Raw genomic sequence first — 21,843 nt, forward strand, 5'->3', positions numbered from 1 at the left:
GCTCGAACCTGTAACCCTCCAGTTACCGAACAATAGCACTACCTCCTGCACCACCGTCTTCCCCAATTACAACACATCCCTAGAAGCAAGACTGAAGAGCCATAAAGCCAGGAAGAAGCCCTTCATCAATGAGAGGCAGGGAAGAGCCAGGCCGCAGTATGCAAAATTAAAAACTAAAAAAATATTTTACACAGGCGCACACTTATACATTGAGAAATGAGTGAAACTGAAAAATTTCCTGTGGTCTCTTAATTTTTTCCAGAGCCGTATATAGCAGTATCATCGTTTATATTCAGCAGTCTGTATTTCAAGAAAAATAAAAAAACATTAAGAGCATCTTTATGGACTATGTTTTACTCTGTTTTACTCAATACAATGACAGACATAATGTGTAAATTCACTGTGCTTTCCTTCATGCTACAAGCCCCCTCCACAAGTCCTTCATTTGCCACACCATGGCTGTAGTAATGAGCAGTGAGCAGCTGCAAACACCTCCTTCAGGCCCCTTCCAGTTCACTCATGTGCAGGAAAACTGGCAATTCTCAAGCCCCCCAGAAGAGAATCAAATGAGGAATGAAGCACAGTGATATCTTCGATATGGAAGCTCAGGAGAAAAAAGTAAGTTGAGTTTTCATGCATTGTTCATTGTTTTTCCTTGTCTCCAAGGAGGCATTCCTTTACATGTACATATTTACGCTTCTCAGTTCATGATGACTCAGAGGTAGAGATTTCAGGTCCAAAGGGTACAAATCCAGACCAAGATTTTGTTTCAACCAACTAGTTGAGTATAGAGTCACAGTCACAGGGTACTGAACTGGTTGGTTGGTGCTGTCAACAGTACTCTCATCCTGTAGCCCTTTAATACTTGTAACCATCTCTGTTTGAAGCTTAGACACAGTGAGTCATTCATAGAAAAGTATCTAATGAAGTTAATGGTCAGTGACATGTAAACTACCGATGAATCAAATTAGTAGTACATTTGATTTTAATGGACTGTTCGATTGTTAATATACTTAACATTTTCTACAGTTTTGGAATATAGCATACTGCCAAAACAAAGTATATTATACCCTACAAAAATGACAGAACATAAACACTGATCTAGAGAGCACAGTCCAACCTTGTTTGTATGTTCTGTCATATTATAATGCCTGAATTATGACACTGAACAGGACATGGTTATTCACTCTGTAAAAGAGAGCCGACAGAACAGAGCAAATACTTTATATTTTGTTGGATCAGATTACTTTTTAATTATGGTTGACCTTTGTTTTGTTGAGATTTGGTTTGCCATCAATTTAACTGCCATCAGTGTCTGACATTAATTTCATCTTGCTTTATTCGTTTTAAATCAGAGAGACCTGTTTTATACAAGCTACCACCTTCATGACAAAGTGAGATTCACCACCTCCAGAAGGTCATCTCTCCGACTTCCTACCAGGCCAGCTCCATCTCCCAGGGGGTCTCAGGCCTTACTGTGCAAGGGGCAGCTGGGAGATGGTCATGGAAATATGGTGGTTGATGGTGATCTGCTGTCGTGTCTGACAAAGTAGCATCCCGGCAATGGCCCTTCTGAACCTGAAAAACTCAGAACATTAAAGTAGCTCAATCAGTGCCAGAATGAGGCCTGTTCCATCTGTGAATGGAACAATACAAGATACAGTATGTAAGTAAAATAATGAATCTTTGTCACATCATTGCATATATGAGTGTTTTGCATCACATTGTTCTGGCTAGTTATAGCTCATGTTCAGAGAAAGGGAATAAGCAGGACTTACTTTTTGTTGGCAATCACATATATGCAAGGGTTATAGAAGGTTGATGATTTGGCAAAAAGAGGTGCGATGATCGCCATGGTAGCGGGTATTGTTCTGGGGTCGCCGAAGGATGCCCAAAGGCACACGATGGCGTATGGCGACCAGGCCACAAGAAACATCAGAATCATCACTATGGACATCTGATGATAGCAATAGAGAGTAAATGGGACAGTATACTGGGTTTCTCCGTCAAGTAGGATAATTAAGAAACAGCCTCATTAAGCTTGATTGTGTGGCATTTATTGTCCATTTAAACTCTCATTCAAATTACAAATTGAAAGAAAGTTACTCTCAACAGACTGGAAACTTTGCTAATACAGCAAACCCCCTGTATTCGCAGTTTACCATGGTCCGAGAAAATTAAATTTTCTCATTGCTCTATCATCTCTTGAGAATCTCTTTCATTTCAGAAGGTTCAGTACTGTATAATGATGAACAATGTACTTTATTGATACTGTTTCTAATGTTGGCAATGTATTACTATACGTAATTTCTCAATTACCATATGTAAGTACCAATCTTGGGAAGCAGCTAACTAACATTAGCGACGCTACTAACTTTTTTCAGTAGCACAGCTATTTCAAAAATAGCTTTTCCAAGTAGCTAACTTTTTTTTTACAAATAGCGATGAACCATGGTAAAACGCTACATCGTTAAAAAATACTACATCGTCGACTTGCGACCTTTGCGACATGATCGATTGACTTTTCGACTGTTCTGAGACCACAAATATGTGGCCACGACTACAGCGCTTCTGGCAGCGAGAGAGTTGCCCCACATGACTGTATGACATTTTCCGCAAGCATCCCCATAAGACGCTCATTCATTCATTCATCTCGTGTTCAGGCGACTGTTTGCAGTGGTCACAGTAGAGCATACATTTGTGTTTCAGCAGTATAAAATGGTGATAAAAAGGTTTTAACAATAATGAACTAAGAAAATGGTGAGAAAAAGGTTAAAAACACTAAACAATATGGCTTAAAGATGATATAATTTTATTATAGAGTACACTATACATATGATAATATTTGCATGTACAATAAAGGGTCAACAGATCGAGGTCATAAGTAAATTTCTTTTTTATAATTTGTATCAATACTTCAATAATGACCTGCATTATTTTTCCTCTATTTACAAAGACTTTTCAGCTACCAGGTGTTTTTGATTGGTGTTCTTTGCTTGAATACTTGGGGATAGATGTTATCTATCCATCCATCCATTATCCAAACCGCTTATCCTACTGTGTCGGGGGTGTCCAGAGCCTATCCCAGAAGCAATGGGCATGAGGCAGGGAACAACCCAGGATGGGGGGCCAGGACATCGCAGGGGATGGATGTTAAAGGCTTGAAAAATATTTCACGGCAAACAATGTTTTAGACACTTTCATTAAAATGCACATGGACACTCTGGTTCTTGGACAGATTTTTAAAATCTCTTTTTTTTTGTAACACTTCTAATTTTCACACAGTAATTCTGAAGTACTCTTGGTTTACACTAAATAAAAAAACATTTTTGAAACCTTATTGTGATTTGATATTATATTGTTAAAAAATATAGGTTCATTTGAACTTTTAACATCATGTTTCATATTTTTTAGTTAAGTTCATTTAAGAGCATCCTACAGCACCAATATTAAGTATTACCGGATGAAATAGCTTTGATGCACTTATCTAGTTTTTCTCTGTAGCTTGTGGTATAACTAATTAGTATATTAAAATAGTAGCTTGGCTGTAGACACTCTACTGTCAGACTTAGTAATATAATGACAACAATGTGGACTGGCTGGGGGGCTCTGTGGACTGGTTTGAGAAACTGGTTTGTGAACTAGTCACAAGATTTGTACCAGAAACCTTCAGCTAGGCAGAGAGGCCTAACCTTCAGTGTCATACCAAACTTGGAAGTTCTAAGACACTTGTTTTGTGTACAAGTGAATTATGATGGAGAGTTTTGACTTATATCATGAACCAGATAAGAACCATCCATCCATCCATCCATCCATCCATCCATCCATCCATCCATCCATCCATCCAATTTCCCCAGATAAGAACCATTTGTTTTGAAAACATCTCTATTATAAATTTGATCTTTAAAGCGGTATAATAATGTGCCTCACATCCATCTTGGGGGCAGCATTGTGGTGCAGTGGTTAGCACTGTTGCCTCACACCTCTGGGACCCGGGTTCGAGTCTCCGCCTAGGTCACATGTGTGCGGGGTTTGCATGTTCTCCCCATGTCGTGGTGGGGTTTCTTCCGGGTACTCTGGTTTCCCCCTACAGTCCAAAGACATGCTGAGGCTAACTGGACTTGCTAAATTGCCTGTAGGAATGTGAATGATGTGTGAGTGTGCCCTGCGATGGGCTGGCCCCCCATCCTGGGTTGTTCCCTGCCTCGTGCCCATTGCTTCCGGGATAGGCTCCGGACCCCCCGCGACCCAGTAGGATAAGCAGTTTGGAAAATGGATGGATGGATGGCCATCCAGCTTGTAGCACTGTCTTGTGCAATATGCTGTTTTGCCCCAAGTTCCAGGTCTCCAAAACCGTGACTCAGATAAGCACAGTGGTACAAAGACAGACTTAATTCGTTTCAGAAGGCTGGCTGCGTTGGCATTTGGTTGAGTTCCAAGTGGAATTTCCCAATAAAAATAATGCAAATGAATTTAATCCATTTTAGACCCCAAAATGATTGCCTATCAAAACTACCTACTAACTGCCTACCTAACTAATTATAAAAAGCATTAACCATCAATATAAAACGAATAAGCACATGAAAAAACGCACATACAAAAACATTAAAGATTAAATAAATGACAATCGCACACTCTGAAACAAGAGCAGACACACTGTACATGCACCACCTTCAAGTCTCACTATCATTTCCTTTTTAAGTTCTACAGTCACTCCTACTGCTTTCCTCTTTGGTTTACTGATTGCTGTTCACTTTCATAGGGGGCATGATTACTTTATCCCTAAATGCACTGTAGGTAAAGCACAAAAAATATTCACATCAAACCGAGGAACACAGCTTTCACATGTTGAACTCGGTCAAGAGGTACAGTACAGTGAGACTGACAGCAATTAATGGGCATCAGCATCCCAGTAGGACCGTTTGACTTTGTCTCAGCCCATCAGAGACGCTTCTCTACTGATACAAGTTTTGTTTTGTCGTGTTCTGAGTTTCCGGTTAAATTTATCTCGACAGACCCGTTCGAGGTCCGTATTGGTAGAGTTGAACGTGTCTCGACTCATACAAGTTTTAGCAGGAACGGTCAAGTTCCAAGATTTATGCCCATTCAATGTCTGAGTTGGTTGAATTAAGAGGAGTTCCAAGGTTATACTGTAATTGGAAGATGGAAAGGTGGATAATATGGTGAATTTTCAGATATGTCATCTGAGTAAAAGGATATTTTGAGACGAATGGGCACTGCTGATGCTGACTTACCTTGGTGACGTCTACCTGGTCAGACCAGTCAAGGTTGGTGACATCCAAGTGGTTGCTGGAAATGTATCGCTTCATGGATACAGAAACATTGTAGTAACAGTATAACATGGCCAACAGGGGAATGAGGAAATTCACAAGTACTACAGCCATGGTGTAGGAAACAAAAGACCTGCAAAGGGAGTATAAGCACAATATGTAATAATACTGCATTATGAAACAACTCAACAAAATGTAACAAATTTTCACTTCATTATGTAACAGCACCTGCATGTTATAATCTGCCGCAATTTGTAATAGACAGCTTGAATGCAATATGAGTTTCCAAGTGTCGTAATAAATTATTACATATTGTGGTGGGTATTACAAAATTCAGAAGTTGCACTTTTTAATGAAGAAAATGTAACACTGTGCATCATGTAATAAACAACCTAAGTGAATGACACTTTGTCGTTGTTAATACTTAATGCATTGTTACAGGGGACATTAACTGTAAAGGAACTGTGACAGAAAACACAGTGAATTTCTTACACATTACACCCATAATTTTGTTGAGTAAAACAAAAGCATCTGACTTGACTCTTGGAATGCACAGCGCTTAATTTGGCTTATGATATAGCTATTTTAATAATGAATCATACCAAGAGAATACTTGAAAAGTTCATTTTCAGTAATGGTACGTACCAAAATAAAAGTCCTATACGCTTACCTACCTTTTCTTGTGGTACATGAAATAACAGGCTGCGCAGCCTACAGTGTTTATTTTAGTTTGAACAGCAGGGTGGAGAATGTTGGTATAGGGTGACAAACACTCACGAGTCATTGTTCCTCCAGTTGATGGTGCAGGTGGCCCCGGTGGGATCTGGGGCGTAGCTCGCCCAGCCCACCACGGGCATGGAGGCCCAGAAGAGGGCGTTGGTCCAGGCAGCTAGAATCATTAAGGTATAGGAGCATGTGTTCATCTTCTGTCCTTTAGGGAGAAAGTAGCAAACATGAGATGCAATAATTTGCCATCATCAAATGCACAGAATACCTATTTAGGGTACAGTTCAAATAATCTATGAGGGTATGAGCTGGTCAATTAAGAAAAGGTAAAAGTTAACAAAGGTGACAGTCACTATGTGATGCCCTGGTGTTTCCTTCATTTACATATTTCACTGTAATCCTTATTTCATTTTTTTTATGTAGCTATCTTGGTGCTTCAATCGCTCTACTTCCCAAAGTTAACATAAAATGTATAAGTCGATATTCAATATATTCTAGGATGCAAATCATCGGTCGTCTAAATATACAACTCTGAAATAAATTAAGAGTCCACAGCAAAACTTTCAGGGCCCTATTTTCCACTGGTGCAAAGAACGATGCAAAGTGGTTTTGCTGGTTTTGTACCAGTACATTACTCATTTTCACGCCATGTGCACATACGGAGCCCCATAGATGTTATCAAAGAAAAAAATATGCTCTTGTAGTAATTTATGCTCTTGAGTTACTAACCCATCTAATCTGGCTAGCTACCTGAGGCTAATGCTGCATGCATAGACAACATGACGGGATAAAGAAAGTAATTTTCTCTCAATGAAAAATATAGACACATTAAAGCTCATGATAAACTGCCGGAAACAAGCCAACGAGAAGCAGCTGAGGAACTAGAATAACCTATATTTTACGTACAATACTGTATTGTATTATACCGTATTTGAATTATACACTGTTAAGTAATTTACTTTATGCAGTACTGTAATTTTAAAGGCATTGGAAACAGCTGTATTGTATTTTGAAAATAAATATAATAAAATTTAGTAAGTAGTGACATTCTGTTTTATTATCGTATATTCATGTAATAAATATATGAATGTAAATTAGATGGTGATTTGCCTGAGACTATAAAACTGGTTATAATGATCATACTGATATATATATATATATATATATATATATATATATATATATATATATATATATATATATATATATATCAATCAATTTCACCCAGACAGATATGATCACTACAAGCGGTTACCACTGTATTTAGGTAAGTCAGGTGGAACATTACAATAAAACCCTCAGAATGTCACAGCATTCTTTCTGGCATGTTGTACGTTGCGTAACATTGCCATGCATGATGGATGTTTGTTTGGACATAAATGAGGACACATTAGAGGACTTTAGTAGGTGTGATGCTGAACTGCATGTGCTGATGCCAACAAAGGGGAGTACACTGACAGCAGTGCGGGCAAGGAGGGGTCAGCTGGCAGAAGAGCTGAATGTCCGTAGCCTGGTAAGGAATCTAAATTGTGAGAGTAGAGAAATAACAGTCCTATTGCCTTCTATTTGAACATTTTAAAACACCTGTCAGGTTGTGTTTTGTTTGAATGAAGATTGCACTTTTATTTATATTTTGCGAACTGCAGACCAAAAATTAAAATAAAAAAACACACAGGGATAATTAAGTCCCTGTTCCCAGCTGCTGTGCTCATTCAGCAGCGAGCTTCTGTTTTCCCCGCCTTTTGACATCATTATACCGCTTTCAATGATGCCAGAAAACAAGGACACACTCGCTGCCCCCTCATCCCACACCTGCTTCACCTTAAAAGCCTTAGGTGGAGCAGTGGTGCTCCTGGAGAAGGCATGCTTGTTTATTTTCACTTCATGCACCAGCAAATGCATTTCCTCGGGTGAAACGCAATCTGGGTTGCTAGGCAAATGCGCCGCTGTAATAGCAATCCGCTGTAGATGATGCGCCACTGCCTTTTAAAGTTGAGGTGATGCACCATTCTGATTGGTTGATTGCATGTTATACCCAAAACACACCTCTGAAAAATGAAGAGAGTTCAGGACAACCTTGCGCTTTAAAAATAGCGAAATGGAATTGGACACGCCCATAAATGTTAGTTACGCTTTGCACTTTACACTTTGCATTTAGATTGTCAAAATAGAGTCCTCAGCCCTTCTCAGCATTGATGAAGGGCTTCTTCCGTGCTTTATGGGCCTTCAGTCCAGTTATGAACTGTCCTAGCAGTGCATTACACGCCACTTAATGTTTCCCATTCTTTTTGAAAGTCAATTGAGGTCATCCTCTGATTTATGAGACACTGCCGGATAAGCTGACAGTCGTCTCTGGCATTAGAAAGTTGCCTCTGCCCTCTACCTGGCTGGTTTCTGGTTACTGTCAGTGTCTCCTGCTTCACCTTGTTCTTGAGTGCTGCTGCCTTAGAAACTCTGAGCCTGGAAACAACCTGCCTGATGGTGCAGCCATCAGAACCGGGACTAAATCAGGAGTTAAAAATGCAAATCTTAAAAAAAATATAGTGTGGTCTCTTAATTTTTTCTAGAGCTATACATAAAAACTGGCTGCAAACAGCAACTGCCCGTCTGTTTGGCTATTTACACCAATCCTCCAAAGTTTGTGCCCCCTGGCTCCAGGAAAAATATCAACACTGTCAAACAAACATAAAAGGCATAATAATAATAATAATATCATTGTCTATTGACACTTCAGTGCAAATAGAAACTGCTGTATTTTAATCTAATGTAATTTATTGTAATTAATAAAGATCAACTGATAGTTACATACTTCAAAGGAAACGTACTGCTTAATGTGTCTGGTCTTTCTTCTGGCATGTGGCGTGTGGGAGAGCATTTGAGTACCTATATCTGCTCTGCAGATGGTGAGATATCGGTCGATGGCCACCACTGTGAGGAGTCCGATGCTGGCCATACCAAAGAAGATGTTCAAAGCTGCGTAGACCTGTGGTGGCAACGTTCATCAGCTGGTAAGAGGGAAGTGCCACGCACTACTGCCTTCAACGTAACACGATGGCTACAATCATCGATGATGCCATCCAAGGACAGCAAAAGAGCAACTGGGTAAACTACTAATCATTACAAGGTCTGCATTCTAAAGCATTAATTAAAAAAATAATACAAATAAAAATAATTTACTGGGGAGAACATGCAAACTCCACACACATGTAACCCAGGCGGAGACTCAAACCCGGGTCCTAGAGGTGTGAGGCAACAGTGCTAACCACTGCAGCACCATTCCATCATCACATAAAGAAAGTTTTACAATAAATACAAGATAGTTTCATTTTGCTAAAAAATCCCAATTTTGTCATTCACAGCCCATAGCAGCCCATATCTGGGATTCTTCAGCCAAGACAGGTTCTGCAATCTAGATTTCTGACCGTACGAATAGGTATGGCTATACAGCTATCTATACAGCTGGAACACCTGGCAGCCAGTGAAACCGAACTTCCAGCTGCCGTGGAGGTCTGAAGCAGCGGACATGGGGTAGCCAATGGCAGCAACGCCGATGTCAGTGAAGGCCAGGTTGATGATGATGGTGTTCGTCGCATTGCGCAGCTCCTTGAACTTGACAAACATGAGTAGGACCACAATGTTGCTTGCAATGCTGATTACCCCTGCAAGAGAGGGGTAAAACATTACTGTGTATTAATCTAAATATATATTAATACACATATACTGTGTTTTTTCTTACTCGGAATATGTTTCTCCAAATAAAAAGGTTTCTGTCATTATTGTAGAAATATTGTATATAATATTGCGGTATTAAATAGATCTTTTTGTGGTAATTTTCAATTGAATAAAGAACTTTTAAAAGCTCCAGTGCACGGTCTGAGGATGTGAATTTATAAGCTTCCATGTTCCAGAACAAAAGCATCATTGTAGCGAATCCAGCACCTTAATCGGCTCTGAATCCTGGTCAGAAGAGTGCAGTTTAAACCACAAATGCATCCTTTGTAGCCATGACACTGATTAGTTCTCTTGTGAAAGTGTTTTGAGTTTTGGAAGAACTGCATATGCAGGTTTGACATAAAGCCTTTTTAAATCACATTTTTAATTATCTTATTTTGTTATGGAGCTGCAGATTATTGATCCTGCTATCATATGTGCCCTTGAGAGGTAAGGTGGGCTATCCCACATTTCTGACCCCTGCCCCCTTTTTATAGAATATTTTCAATTGGATAAGTTGTTATTATCTAAGTCATACCTCTGTGCTACCTATGATATATATCAGTTGTAGGCTATAGGCACACAGATTTTTTGACAAAATTTCAACTTTGGAGCTCATTTTCTCAAAACTTTTGGAAAAAAAAAAGTTTTTGTGGGATAGCCCACTTCACCTCTTAAGGACACATACGATTTAGAATTTTTTAAAATAACATGAAATATGCTAAGAAGATAAGCTGTTAACTGGTAATATCGAAAAGATGTAAAGACGGAGATTACATCGCACTACAGACAGGACGTGTAGGTCTTTTGCAAACACATGCAACATGAAAAAAACAAGCTTATACACACTAATTGATTTCATTCTTCTCTGTAAGGTTTCCAAAGAGACTGGTCTTCCAGTAGGAAACTTTCAGTTTTGAAAGCGTATTTAAGTTTATAATTAATTAATTATAATTAATTTTAAAAAGCACTACAAATCTCTACAGAGACTTTAAAGGGATCATTTAAGATTGAGAATCACACGATATAAATTTAGGGTTTCAAGCTACATCAAAATGGTAGCACCTCTGGACTTGCTGAACAACTTTCCGCTTTCATGATACCTGATACAAGCTGACACTCGTAATTTAATGTCTTCAATTATGACTCATTAAAAATCCGCACCTTTTTAAGTTGGAACAGCAAATCCAGCAGTAGTTACACAACCACATAGAAACATAAGAAATTTACAAATGAGAGGAGGCCATTCGGCCCATTAAGCACGTTTGGGGAGAACTTAACTAATAGCTCAGATTTGTTAAAATCTTATTTAGCTCTGATTTAAAGGAACCCAGTGTTTTAGCTTGCGCTACACTAACAAGAATACTATGCCATACTCTAACTAAACGCTATGTAAAGAAGTGCTTCTATAAATTCATTTTAAAATGTTCTCCCACTAATTCTCCACCGACTGTATGGCCACGAGTATTTAAACTAATACTGAAATAGCCATTTGGCTGAACAGCATCCAGACCTGTTAGAATCTTATATACCTGGATCATGTCCCCCCTCAGTCTCCTTTGCTCAAGGCTAAACAGATCCAGCCCAGCTAACCTCACCTCATAAGGAAAATAAAGGGTTTGAACCTCCACAGCATATCAGACATGTAGCCACCTACCTATAGTTGCCTACCCAGAAACAGGATATTTATGTTTCCAGTGCTCTGGATGCTCCTTTTAATGCGTCACCATAACAAACACAGCGACTTTACCTGCCATGATTAAGTATCCAGCCACAATGTTGTGCTCCATCTGAGAAAATGCAGAGTGTCCCTCGCCTACGTCTCCATCTCCTGTGTGGTTAGACATCTCCCTCCTTTCTCCCAGATGACCTGGACTGAAGTAATGGGAGGAGGTTCCTGCCTTGGTCCCTGTAATACTCCCAGCAACAGTCCATGCGAGACGACCCTGCAGTGAAGCTCTCTGTTCAGAAAGATTTAAAGGGCTGGCAGCTTATTTCTTTTTTTTTGGAGGATAGGGGGCTGGTGTTTGAATGAAGGATTAGTCTTTTTCTGCCTTTTTCCCTCCACAATCCTTGACAAAAGGGGACGCCTGTTCCCCGAGTCCCTGGGAAGGATCAGAGGAGATTATTTGTCACATGAACGCAGGAAGTACAGCTGCTGCTTGCTGCCCTGAGCGAATGTGTTCCCTCAAAAAAGGGCTGAGGAGATCCCTCTCTGTCAGGGCACAGTGCTCCCCCTGCACCTTCCCATCCCCTCCAGCGCCTGGAATCTGCGCTTTCCCACAGAGGTTTGTCATTGTTCTTTATCCCTGTTTATGCAAGGAAATGGAATTCTGGGAAAGAATGTCTTGAAAGGAGCCTGCAAAGAAAATGCCATCAAATGGCCTTACTAATAAAGCCCAAATTACTTAAAAAACATATTAAGAATATGCTACAAACATCTCTTCCTTCACTCAGAGCTGCTAGTTTTTTGCGTTGCACGTTTCTTACGTTCCGATTTTAGGACGCTGCTATATTAAGCCTACAAGCTGACAGAATACTGATGGATATTGATTACAAGCCCCTACTCTGATGAAAACCAGAGATTTTCCTGTCTCATCCCAGTTATGTGATCCAGCAAGCACTTTAATAGGGAAATACACCCCATAATTTCTATTTGTTTGAAATTTTGATGCTGTATTGACAAAAACAAAGGAGTGACATAAAACAAATGCTATAACCATCGTTTATTTAATGTATTTTTTTGTTTTTTGTATCACACAAGAATCTGTACCTCAACCGCTGTGCTATGGCTCACCGATGTTAAGAAACTGGATAGTTAGAGCAGAACCAAGTTGTACATGAAAGTTAAAAACACATTTTTCAGTTTTTTTGTCTCTGATTCCCATTCCTTATCACAAACCATATACTTCATGTTCTAAACAGACCTTTACTGAATTCCGGTTAATTGCTTTAATTTGCATTCCTTGATGTTTCTTTAGAATTTTTCCCCAAACCTGCTTCACGGGGAAATCCATAAATGAAGGCCTGATGCCATCCAGGTCACCCTTTATGACCCCGAGCACCAAGTCAGACATCAGCCCTGGTCATGCAGAAAAGCAGAAGGGTCATAGCTTATCAAATTACCCAGAGTACTGACAGCAGAGACCTGATTTCGTTTTTGAAAGCTACAAAACAGTTAGTCACCTTAGTCAAAAACTTTCAGAGCTGTACATGTTGTATCAATGGAGCTATGAATGTTGCAAATTGGACAGAACAATTATTTGGCAAAATACATGAAATTAATTAAAATTTCCAAGGGCTGTAGCTTAAAAACTAGTAGATACCGACCTAATATTTGGGATTTCTCCATGTTTAGTAAAGGAGTGCCTGAATATTTTTTTTTCAGAGCAATCCGTGAGGGTGACCCGGGAATTTTTTTCTCAAACTGGGCGATTTGATATGAATGACTGATTACGATTAGACTGCATATCCAAGTTTTTCCTAGTTGCAATTGCACTGTTTAGACAGCAGATGGTGCAATGACTTGGCCTGTCTCACCAGCAACCAAGTGATACAACTGGCACATTTAACACCATGGAAGATAGCGGTAAGATTATTGGTTTATGTTTAAGCCTGACCACAAGCATCATAAATGTTCATGAACAGTGAAGAAAAGGCCTATTTGTGAAGAACTTTAATTTTTAATTAAAGGAATATTGAGTCTATTTTATACCAACCTTTAAAAAGTTTGTAAATCATTGCTGTTGGTTATTAAAAAACTGAACAAAAGTGTATATATATTTAGTATTAATTTCACAAAAGGAATATTTAACTTAAGAATGTGAATAATATCCATTTTTTCTTTTTCCCAAAAAAACCGTGGGAACTGAATTATAAGTTGGGTGAATCGTTACATGCCTACAGGGACCCCATGCAGACACAAGGGGAGTGTGCAAAGGGCACAGACATGCGGGGTCTGCAATCAGACCCCCAACCTGGAGGCAATGGTGGCACAATCCACTTAGGCCACCATACTGCCTGAAATCAAAGACAATCTCTAACACACTCTGAACTAGCTTACAAGTGCATAAACTATAGCAGTCAATATGTACAAAATCAACAACAAAATTTTTAAATTATGAACTACTTTTCAGCACATAATTCAGTCTATTACAAAAAGAAAAAATAAGTTACAGCAAGTGTAACAGAACCAAGGTAGCACTGAAAATATTCAAAAGTTTTATTTTCAAAACATTTTCATTCTTCAAAGCAGGATGATTTCAGCCACAATGTGGAGGGGAGACCGATGGAAATGCAGGCAAACGATGGAAATGTACTCAGTGAAATTACTGTAACAATTCAGGAATCATTCTTCAATTAAAACATCCATACCAAACTTACAAAAAAAAAAAACCTTAACATTCATATTCAATGCCCAAAATATCTGATGATGCTTAAAAACAAATGACGTTGAATGCGAGTTAAATTAGAAAAGGATTCCACTGTACACATAGCTGTGAGGAGGGTGGAACAGATGGAGCACTCGATACTTAAAAACGAAGGGCAGTAAGGCGGGAAACGGTCAGCGTGTCCAGGAAGCGTCCAACGAGGAAGAGCTGCTCCTTCGGGCACGAGCACTGGAGCCGAGAACCGTGAGTGGCGTGTGCCTGAATCACCTCCCACCTGTGACAGAGAACGGCGTCAGGAGACAAACCCAACCCACGCAGACCTTAGTGTACTTTGTAAATATGTCAGATTTATGTGAAGTCTATAATTTGACATCAAAAGTATAGACATTGCGAAATGCAGTTTGGAACACTTGCAGAAACATTATAAAAGTACATAGTGAGCAATGGTGGCAGTTTGTTTTGAACCCAGATATCTGATCACCAAAGTCTTGGCTACATGAAGATGACTAAATGGTGTAGTTGCAACATTCAGTTGGATAAATAAGAAAAACCGAACTCATGTCACTATTTCTGGCTCCTTTCATTGAATATGTAGCAACCCCCATGTGTATGCATGAACCATTCACACCAGGCCACATCCCCCCCCCTACTTTTTATGGTGCTGATGGGGATGTATCTGGATCGTGTTTCACTGTTGCATTGTTAATCAAATTACCATGCAAATGCTATTTGAATATGCGGAAATGAGGCTATTTAGAATGTGAATAGCGATCTACAGGTGAGGGCAGCACTACACAACCCAAATGCAGGTAAAACAAAGGTGACATGGTTTACTTTCTTGCTGATTTAACCTAATTTTAAAACTTTAATACTTCCGACAACTGACATTTCGAAAAGAAGAGAGATTACGGATTTAGTCAGCGTTTTTTTTCATGTTTCTACAATAAGATTTAAACGAGGCCTGAACTGAAATACAGGAGAAAGATACGCGGCATCGCTGGCGATTCCAGAGGGTTATGGTGAAGAGCCACCGCCATATGCAAAAGTGAAAGTTTACATTCTCTGAATATGCAGCATGATTTACAATATGAGAGATGAGTTATTATACACAGCATGCAGCATACAGCATGCAGCATACAGCATGCAGCATACAGTATGGATATTTAACAGGTACAGATATTGCACATTACAAGATGAGACATTTATCCAATATACTTTCTACTGCAGTATTGTCTCATCTCGTCTTATTGCACTACTTCACTGTCACGGCGATATTTTGCGCACAAGTTGTTCACTCTCTTGCACTTAAAGTCTCAAGTGATGCGAGACAAAATGGCAAACAGAACAAACACAGCTCACATACTCAATGTTCATGAGCAGCTCCACTAAGGAGATCTACAGCCTAAAGAGGCCTATTTCAGAAGAAACTTCTGTAGGGCTCCTCAGTGGGAAGGATGTCAGAGGAAAATTAACAATTACCGTGTTGACTAGCCTAAGGTGTGTGTGATTTGGCCTAACAAAGTACTCTGTATCAAATGAGTGCCATCCCAAGAAAATCCATAAACATTTAACTTACCCCTGAATCCACGGCCGCCTCCACCTCCTCTTCCTCCCCTGAATCCTCCACCTCCTCTTCCAAAGCCGCCGCCTCCTCGACCCCCACCAAAGCCTCCACCCCTGCCGCCCCGGAAGCCACCTGTACGAAAAGCAGCAGCAGTCGGGTGAAGACCCAAGTAATTCTGAGACAAATACAGGCGACTGGCGGAATCACCTAGAAAACCAGTTTGTGTCACCAAGATTCCTTGCGTTATAGAACTCCTTAGAGACATTTGAGAGATACTTTGAGGTTTCAAGATGACTTGAATCGATGTTTGATACTCTTACAATGAAGGACACCATTACCTCCACTACACCTACAGTGTCTATAAAAAGTATACACACCCCTGTTAAAATGCCAGATTTTTGCGATGTAAAAAAATGAAGCCATGTTAAATCATTTCAAAACATTTCCCACCTTTAATGTTATCTATAACTCAATTATCCACTGTATACCTACAGAAGGGGTGGGCAATACGGCCAAAACGTCATGATATTTTGACAAACCACGCTTATCAGGGATACTACAAATGTACTACAAATGGGACAATGCTTTTTTTCTTGATGTGACTGATGCACAATATGGGGTGCAGGATTCCATACCAACAATACAAGAAAAAAAATAAAATTACACCCAAGTACGACTGAAGAGGACATGCGTGCCTTTATTTCTTCAAATAATGTTGTACACAGAATACCCTACCAGTCAAAAGCTTTTGCACACCACAGGATTTTACCACTTTTCAATTTATTTTATAAACTGCAGATTTTTTAAATTTTGTTAAACATTGGAGGTTGAGTGAACAACTATTAATGTAAATTTAAGTAAAATAAAACAAAGTTTCCTTTATAATATGGAAAGAGTTGGCAACAGTGCATGTCTGACATCCTATTAACTGGTAGTGTAGTGATGACTTAGTCAAATTCTAGGCTGTCCTTTAACTTTAAATGCACTAGTTAACTGTTTCACCCGATGAAACAGAGCAGTATTTAATGCCCCTTGCAGAAAGCATGCCTCAAACTAGCTCTGCTGTTATAACTGCTAGAGGTTACTTTGGTGAATCAAAGATATGACATTTTCTTGCTAATAAAAGTATTCAAAATGTGAACATACTGTAAATTCATTGGTTATCAAAGAATATTGAGTGTATTCTAGCAAATGTTAAGTAACATGCAAATATAGCAAGTGTGTGCAAAAAAATTCTGGTGGGTAGTGTACAAAGTAATAAACCTTAAATAAAACTTAAATTTATATAACAATAATTAGAATCAAAAAGTAAACCTGTCACACTCTAAAAGGCTAGAAAGAGATGCTGCTTTCATTTAAAACCACAGCATGTAGTCTGAAGTAGTGAAATAGATACAGAGGGCACGGCTCACTGCTGTACTAATGAGGTAAAATTGGTTATGTTTTGCCATAATAACTTAAAGACTTTTCCTTATCACAAACGTTGTACGGACCACAGGATATGTATCACGAGACCGCAATACAGAATCACATTTTTCTACCATGATACATTATACTGCCAAAAGTATTGGGACACCCCTCCAAATCTTTGAATTCAGGCATTCCAATCACTTCCATAGTCACAGGTGTATACAATCAGGCACCTAGGCATGCAGACTGCTTCTGCAAACATTTGTGAAACAATGGGTCGCTCTCAGGAGCTCAGTGAATTCAAGCTTGGTACCGTGATAGGATGCCACCTGTACAGTAAGTGTATTAGTGAAATTTCCTCACTACTAAAAATTCCATGGTCAATGAAGTGGTAGGCCATGTAAAATCACAGAGTGGGGACAACGCATGGTGAGGCGCATAGTGTGCAGAAGTTGCCAACTGTCTGCAGAGTCAATAGCTACAGACCTCCAAACTTCATGTGGCCTTCAGATTAGCTCAAGAACAGTGCGTAGAGAACTTCATGGAATGGGTTTCCATGGCTGAGCAGCTGCATCCAAGCCTTACATCACCAAGTGTGAAGTTTGGTGGAAGGGGGATCATGGTGTAGGGCTGCCCTTAGTTCCAGTGAAATGAACTTTTAATGCTGTAGCATTGAAAGCCATTTTGGATAATTTTATTCCCAAACTTTGTGGGAGCAGTTTGGGGACAGCCCCTTCCTGTTCCAACATGACTGCATACCAGTGCACAAAGCAAGGTCCATAAGGACATGGATGAGTGAGTCTGGTGTGGAGGAAATTGACTGTCCTGCACAGAGCCCTAACCTCAACCCAACAGAACACCATTGGGATGAATTAGAGCAGAGACTGAAAGCCAGACCTTCTCGTACAACATCAGTACCAGACCTCACAAATGCTCTCCTGGAAGAATGGTCAAGAATTCCTATAAACACACTCCTAAACCTTTCCAGAAGAGTTGAAGCTGTGATAGCCACAAAGGTTGGGCCAGCTCCATATTAAAGCATATGTATTAATAATGGGATGTCATTAAAATTCATGCGTCTGTAACGGCAGGTGTCCCAATACTTGGCACTATAGTGTATAGTGAATTTTGATATATTTCCCCATCTCAAATAGACAATTTTAACCGGTCAACGATAAATTACCATACTGCCCACCATTAACCTACAGAACAATAAACTCATTCTTCCCCCAGAGATCCATTCTAGCAGGTTAATCTGGAAAAATCACCACAGGTAACATAAATACATGTGGCTTCTGAACCAGTAAGGAGCTACTGCACTTCCAGCAGTAACTGGCCAAGATCATGAGTTAAATGCTGTTACAAATGGAACCCAACGAATCCCCGAGCACACGCTTGAGGGGTGCTCCGTGACCTTCATAGATTACTGCTTATCGAATTGTGGGTGTAAGTAAACGCCCACATAGTACCGAAAAGCCAGTACCAGGGCAAATTTTTGCACCCGTCATCTAAAGCCCTAGTGATTATTGTGCAGGCACACATAACGTTATGACATCATTTTAAAGATAAAAACATATCAGACAGTTCTCACAGAGAGAGAACCACAGAAAACACACACAGCATCTTCTTCTGCAGTTTCCCTTACATCACTGTGACGGCAGGCCCCCTTACCTCCACGGCCACCGCCCCGTCCTCCTCCTCTCCCACCACCCCTACCACCCCTGGCAGGTCCCTTCTCTCCGGGTGGCCGGGGCAGGAATCGCTGGAGGGGCAGGAGCTTCATTGGGTCGATGTAAAACTGGGGGGTAGGGGTGGGGGAAGATAAATTAGAACCACCAAGCTACTATCCACACTAAATATCCTTTTGCTCTTTTTTTTATGATATTGTTGAGCATTTTCTGCTCACTAAATTACCCCAGCCTTACTAGAACTGAAACAGTAACCTTTAGGACATTACCTTCTGTAGTTTCTTAAAGGAAGAGGCCTTCATGTTTTCCGAAAGCTTAACTGAAAAATACTGTCATCTGGTTAAGGGTTCTGACAGAAAAAGCCACATGACTGCACACACATCACGCTGATTACTATATCAGTTTTCCAGTGTTCATCTTCCTAATTCTTATCCTAGTCAGGGTCACAAGAGGGGCCTGGAGCCTATCCCAGGCAGCACAAGGCACAAGGTCGGGGTAGACCCTGCATGGGAGGCCTGCCCATTACAAAACAGAGGGTGCTTTCACATTGAAGTTCCAGAACCTGGGCTGTCTTGACCTGGAACTTCTGTAGCATCTGTCCACTTTCATGTGTAAGGGACCTTTATTCTAAATAAGCATGGGAGATGATTTGTAGGTTAAACTTCACACATAATTTCGTACGAAACTACACCACCATTCCAAGTCAACAGAGGGTGACCAAGTCCTTTCGTTGGTTATTGGGGGGATTGATCATGATCAAAATGGGACACAGCATTTTATTCATACGACCCTTGACATGTGTTTGATTCCTTATTAAATCTGGCTAGCAGAGTGATCTTTGATTCACCATAATATAAAAAGATGAAATGTTATTCTACTAATAAGCACCGGCAAAATTCACTGCTATTTTGATGTATTGGAAATGAAAATCAAAAAAGATCTTGCCCCGTATTTCCGTATTTAAGTTAAGTTTAAGTTAAACCTGGCACCAGGGCTTGGGATCAACCAAACAGTAAGGGATCGCTGTAAGCGCCTCCCCAATAGTTTGTGTTTGAACAAAAAGTACCTAGTCAGGAGTAGGGACTAAAAAATGGTTCTGGAAGCTCCAGGTACCACATAAAAGTTCCGGTTCCTGAAAAAAGCACAGACGCTCCACTACTTAAAGAACTTTCAACTTGTGAACTTTCAGACATACGAACGAAGAGGACTACACGTCCAAATTGTGTTCCTGTTTCCTGTCCGCAACGTCAATTTCTTTTCTGCGTGCCAATTTTGCCTAGTACAAATTCTGGCCACTACTCCTGCTGCACAGCAGCGTAGCGTGCGTACTCCCAGCATCCTAGTTCTTCGTACTTGTGTATAACCTTAAAAAGATGTTGAATAACGACTTACGACCATTCCAAGTTACGAACCTCATTCGTAAGTATAGGAGCGTCTGTACCTGCAGTGTGAAAGCTCCCAAATATACAATTTAGGGATAACACTGCCATGTTACATTCAGGAATAACATTGCCACAGTACAAAGGTTTGAACGTTAAACTTATAAAAGGATACAAAATCGCGGAGTTGGCCAAAGATTTCGTCCACTTTTCCGATCTGCTCCTTGTTTTCTAGGTAGACGGGAGCGTTGAAGTAGGGCACCTTGTTCTCCTCCGTGACGCACTTGCACACAATCTCATCTTCACACGGGTGCATGAACTCCCCCAGCTCTATGACCCCCATCCCCCAGAAAAAGTTATAAGAAGCAAATCTTCAAGACAGGGTGATGATAAAAAAAAAAAAACATGCATTGTTTTATCATCTGTATTATTCACAATTTGAAACTATTTCATGGTATTTTACTACAATTAAATGTCCTGACACTAATATCAGCTAGGGCAGCATATTTTTCTCATTTTACCTTATGTTACAAGAACAGTTGTCACGTTTTTTAATAAAAGTAATATAAATGGATATTTTTTTAAAAAAGCATATAACCTTGACAATGAAGTGAACTTGTTCTTAATGTACTGCGGTGTGATTAAAACATCAATTTTATTCAAAATAAACTGTAGTTTTACCATTAATACTACTGGATAATTTAGTACAGAAATTCAGGTTAAACCAAATTCTTAGATATACTCCTAAAAGTTCCTTCTCTCCAACTTCGCTGTTTCTATTCAGTGCCCCAGTACCATTAGATGGGGTTCAGCTTCTGTTCAGTCTTACCTACTACATATTCTGGGGGACCGTAGTCTTGGTATTTGTTGAAACCGCCACGGCCGCCCCCTCGAAATCCGCCTCCTCCACCCCGGCCTCCGAAGCCTCCCCGTCCACCTCCCCTGTTAAACCCCCCACCTCGACCTCCTCTGAACGACATTTTCCCACGGAGCTAAGTGGGGGAGAAAGAACAGCGGGTAAGTATATGCACTGGACTCCTCGATCTACAATGACAGCATGAATTCCACAAAGATTAATACAACACACGTGCAAAATATTTGGTCAAGGATACACCTCCACCCATTTCTACACCATAAATACACAGTGATGGGAAAAAACACAAAAACATACATATGGCAGTATAGCTCTACTGGACAATATGCAGTTTGAGTAAAGCTAATAACTTACAAAATAAATCACTTTACAAACAGTCTCTTCTCCAAGTTTAAGGCTGGACTACTGCAAAACATATTCCATAAAACACCAAAGACTAGTTTCTTACCTCTCAGAGATGTTTGTTCCTAACAAAAGTTAATCCTGCAACAAAAGCACACTACTTCCATCCACACGTGGATCTCAGCACTGTGAATTAGACGTCCCACTGAATTACCGTAAGTTCACCATGTCGTAGAAAGTACCTGCAACAACGAGAACAGTATATCGTTATTACACCGGATTAGTAACTGCTTTCTTCGGCAAAATGTTTGAAAATAATACAAAATGTTTTTCGACAAAATTGAATTTTATATAAAATGTGTAACGTATGAGCTATATGAAATAATGCATTTTCGTACTTCGCTTTATTAAAATATTACGGCTTTTACGTCATTAGCTTGTGTTTCCGTTTTGGGAAACCGGAATTC

At 39.9% G+C, this 21,843-nt stretch overlaps 2 protein-coding genes across 3 annotated transcripts; both read right to left on the minus strand.

The window, feature by feature from the left end:
• Nucleotides 1-1,442: 1,442 nt before the first annotated feature.
• Nucleotides 1,443-11,553, minus strand: LOC125721169 (visual pigment-like receptor peropsin). The gene is made up of 7 exons (XM_048997210.1): nucleotides 11,479-11,553; nucleotides 9,486-9,676; nucleotides 8,901-9,000; nucleotides 6,069-6,222; nucleotides 5,256-5,424; nucleotides 1,779-1,957; nucleotides 1,443-1,578 (listed from the first exon to the last, which is right to left on the minus strand). Exons 1-7 carry the CDS (start codon nucleotides 11,516-11,518, stop codon nucleotides 1,473-1,475), a joined length of 939 nt encoding a protein of 312 aa, XP_048853167.1. The 5' UTR covers nucleotides 11,519-11,553; the 3' UTR covers nucleotides 1,443-1,472.
• Nucleotides 11,554-13,926: 2,373 nt separating this feature from the next.
• Nucleotides 13,927-21,790, minus strand: LOC125721185 (H/ACA ribonucleoprotein complex subunit 1-like). Of its 2 annotated transcripts, XM_048997242.1 has the most exons (8): nucleotides 21,775-21,790; nucleotides 21,483-21,618; nucleotides 20,990-21,152; nucleotides 20,336-20,490; nucleotides 19,051-19,110; nucleotides 18,765-18,891; nucleotides 15,696-15,815; nucleotides 13,927-14,393 (listed from the first exon to the last, which is right to left on the minus strand). In XM_048997242.1, exons 3-8 carry the CDS (start codon nucleotides 21,138-21,140, stop codon nucleotides 14,383-14,385), a joined length of 624 nt encoding a protein of 207 aa, XP_048853199.1. In that variant the 5' UTR covers nucleotides 21,141-21,152; nucleotides 21,483-21,618; nucleotides 21,775-21,790; the 3' UTR covers nucleotides 13,927-14,382. The 2 variants fall into 2 exon arrangements, with proteins under 2 accessions (XP_048853199.1, XP_048853198.1); XM_048997241.1 differs by lacking the exon at nucleotides 21,775-21,790 and having other exon boundaries at nucleotides 21,483-21,735.
• Nucleotides 21,791-21,843: the final 53 nt, after the last annotated feature.

Source organism: Brienomyrus brachyistius, unplaced genomic scaffold, assembly GCF_023856365.1.
Source record: "Brienomyrus brachyistius isolate T26 unplaced genomic scaffold, BBRACH_0.4 scaffold32, whole genome shotgun sequence".
NCBI lineage: Eukaryota > Metazoa > Chordata > Actinopteri > Osteoglossiformes > Mormyridae > Brienomyrus > Brienomyrus brachyistius.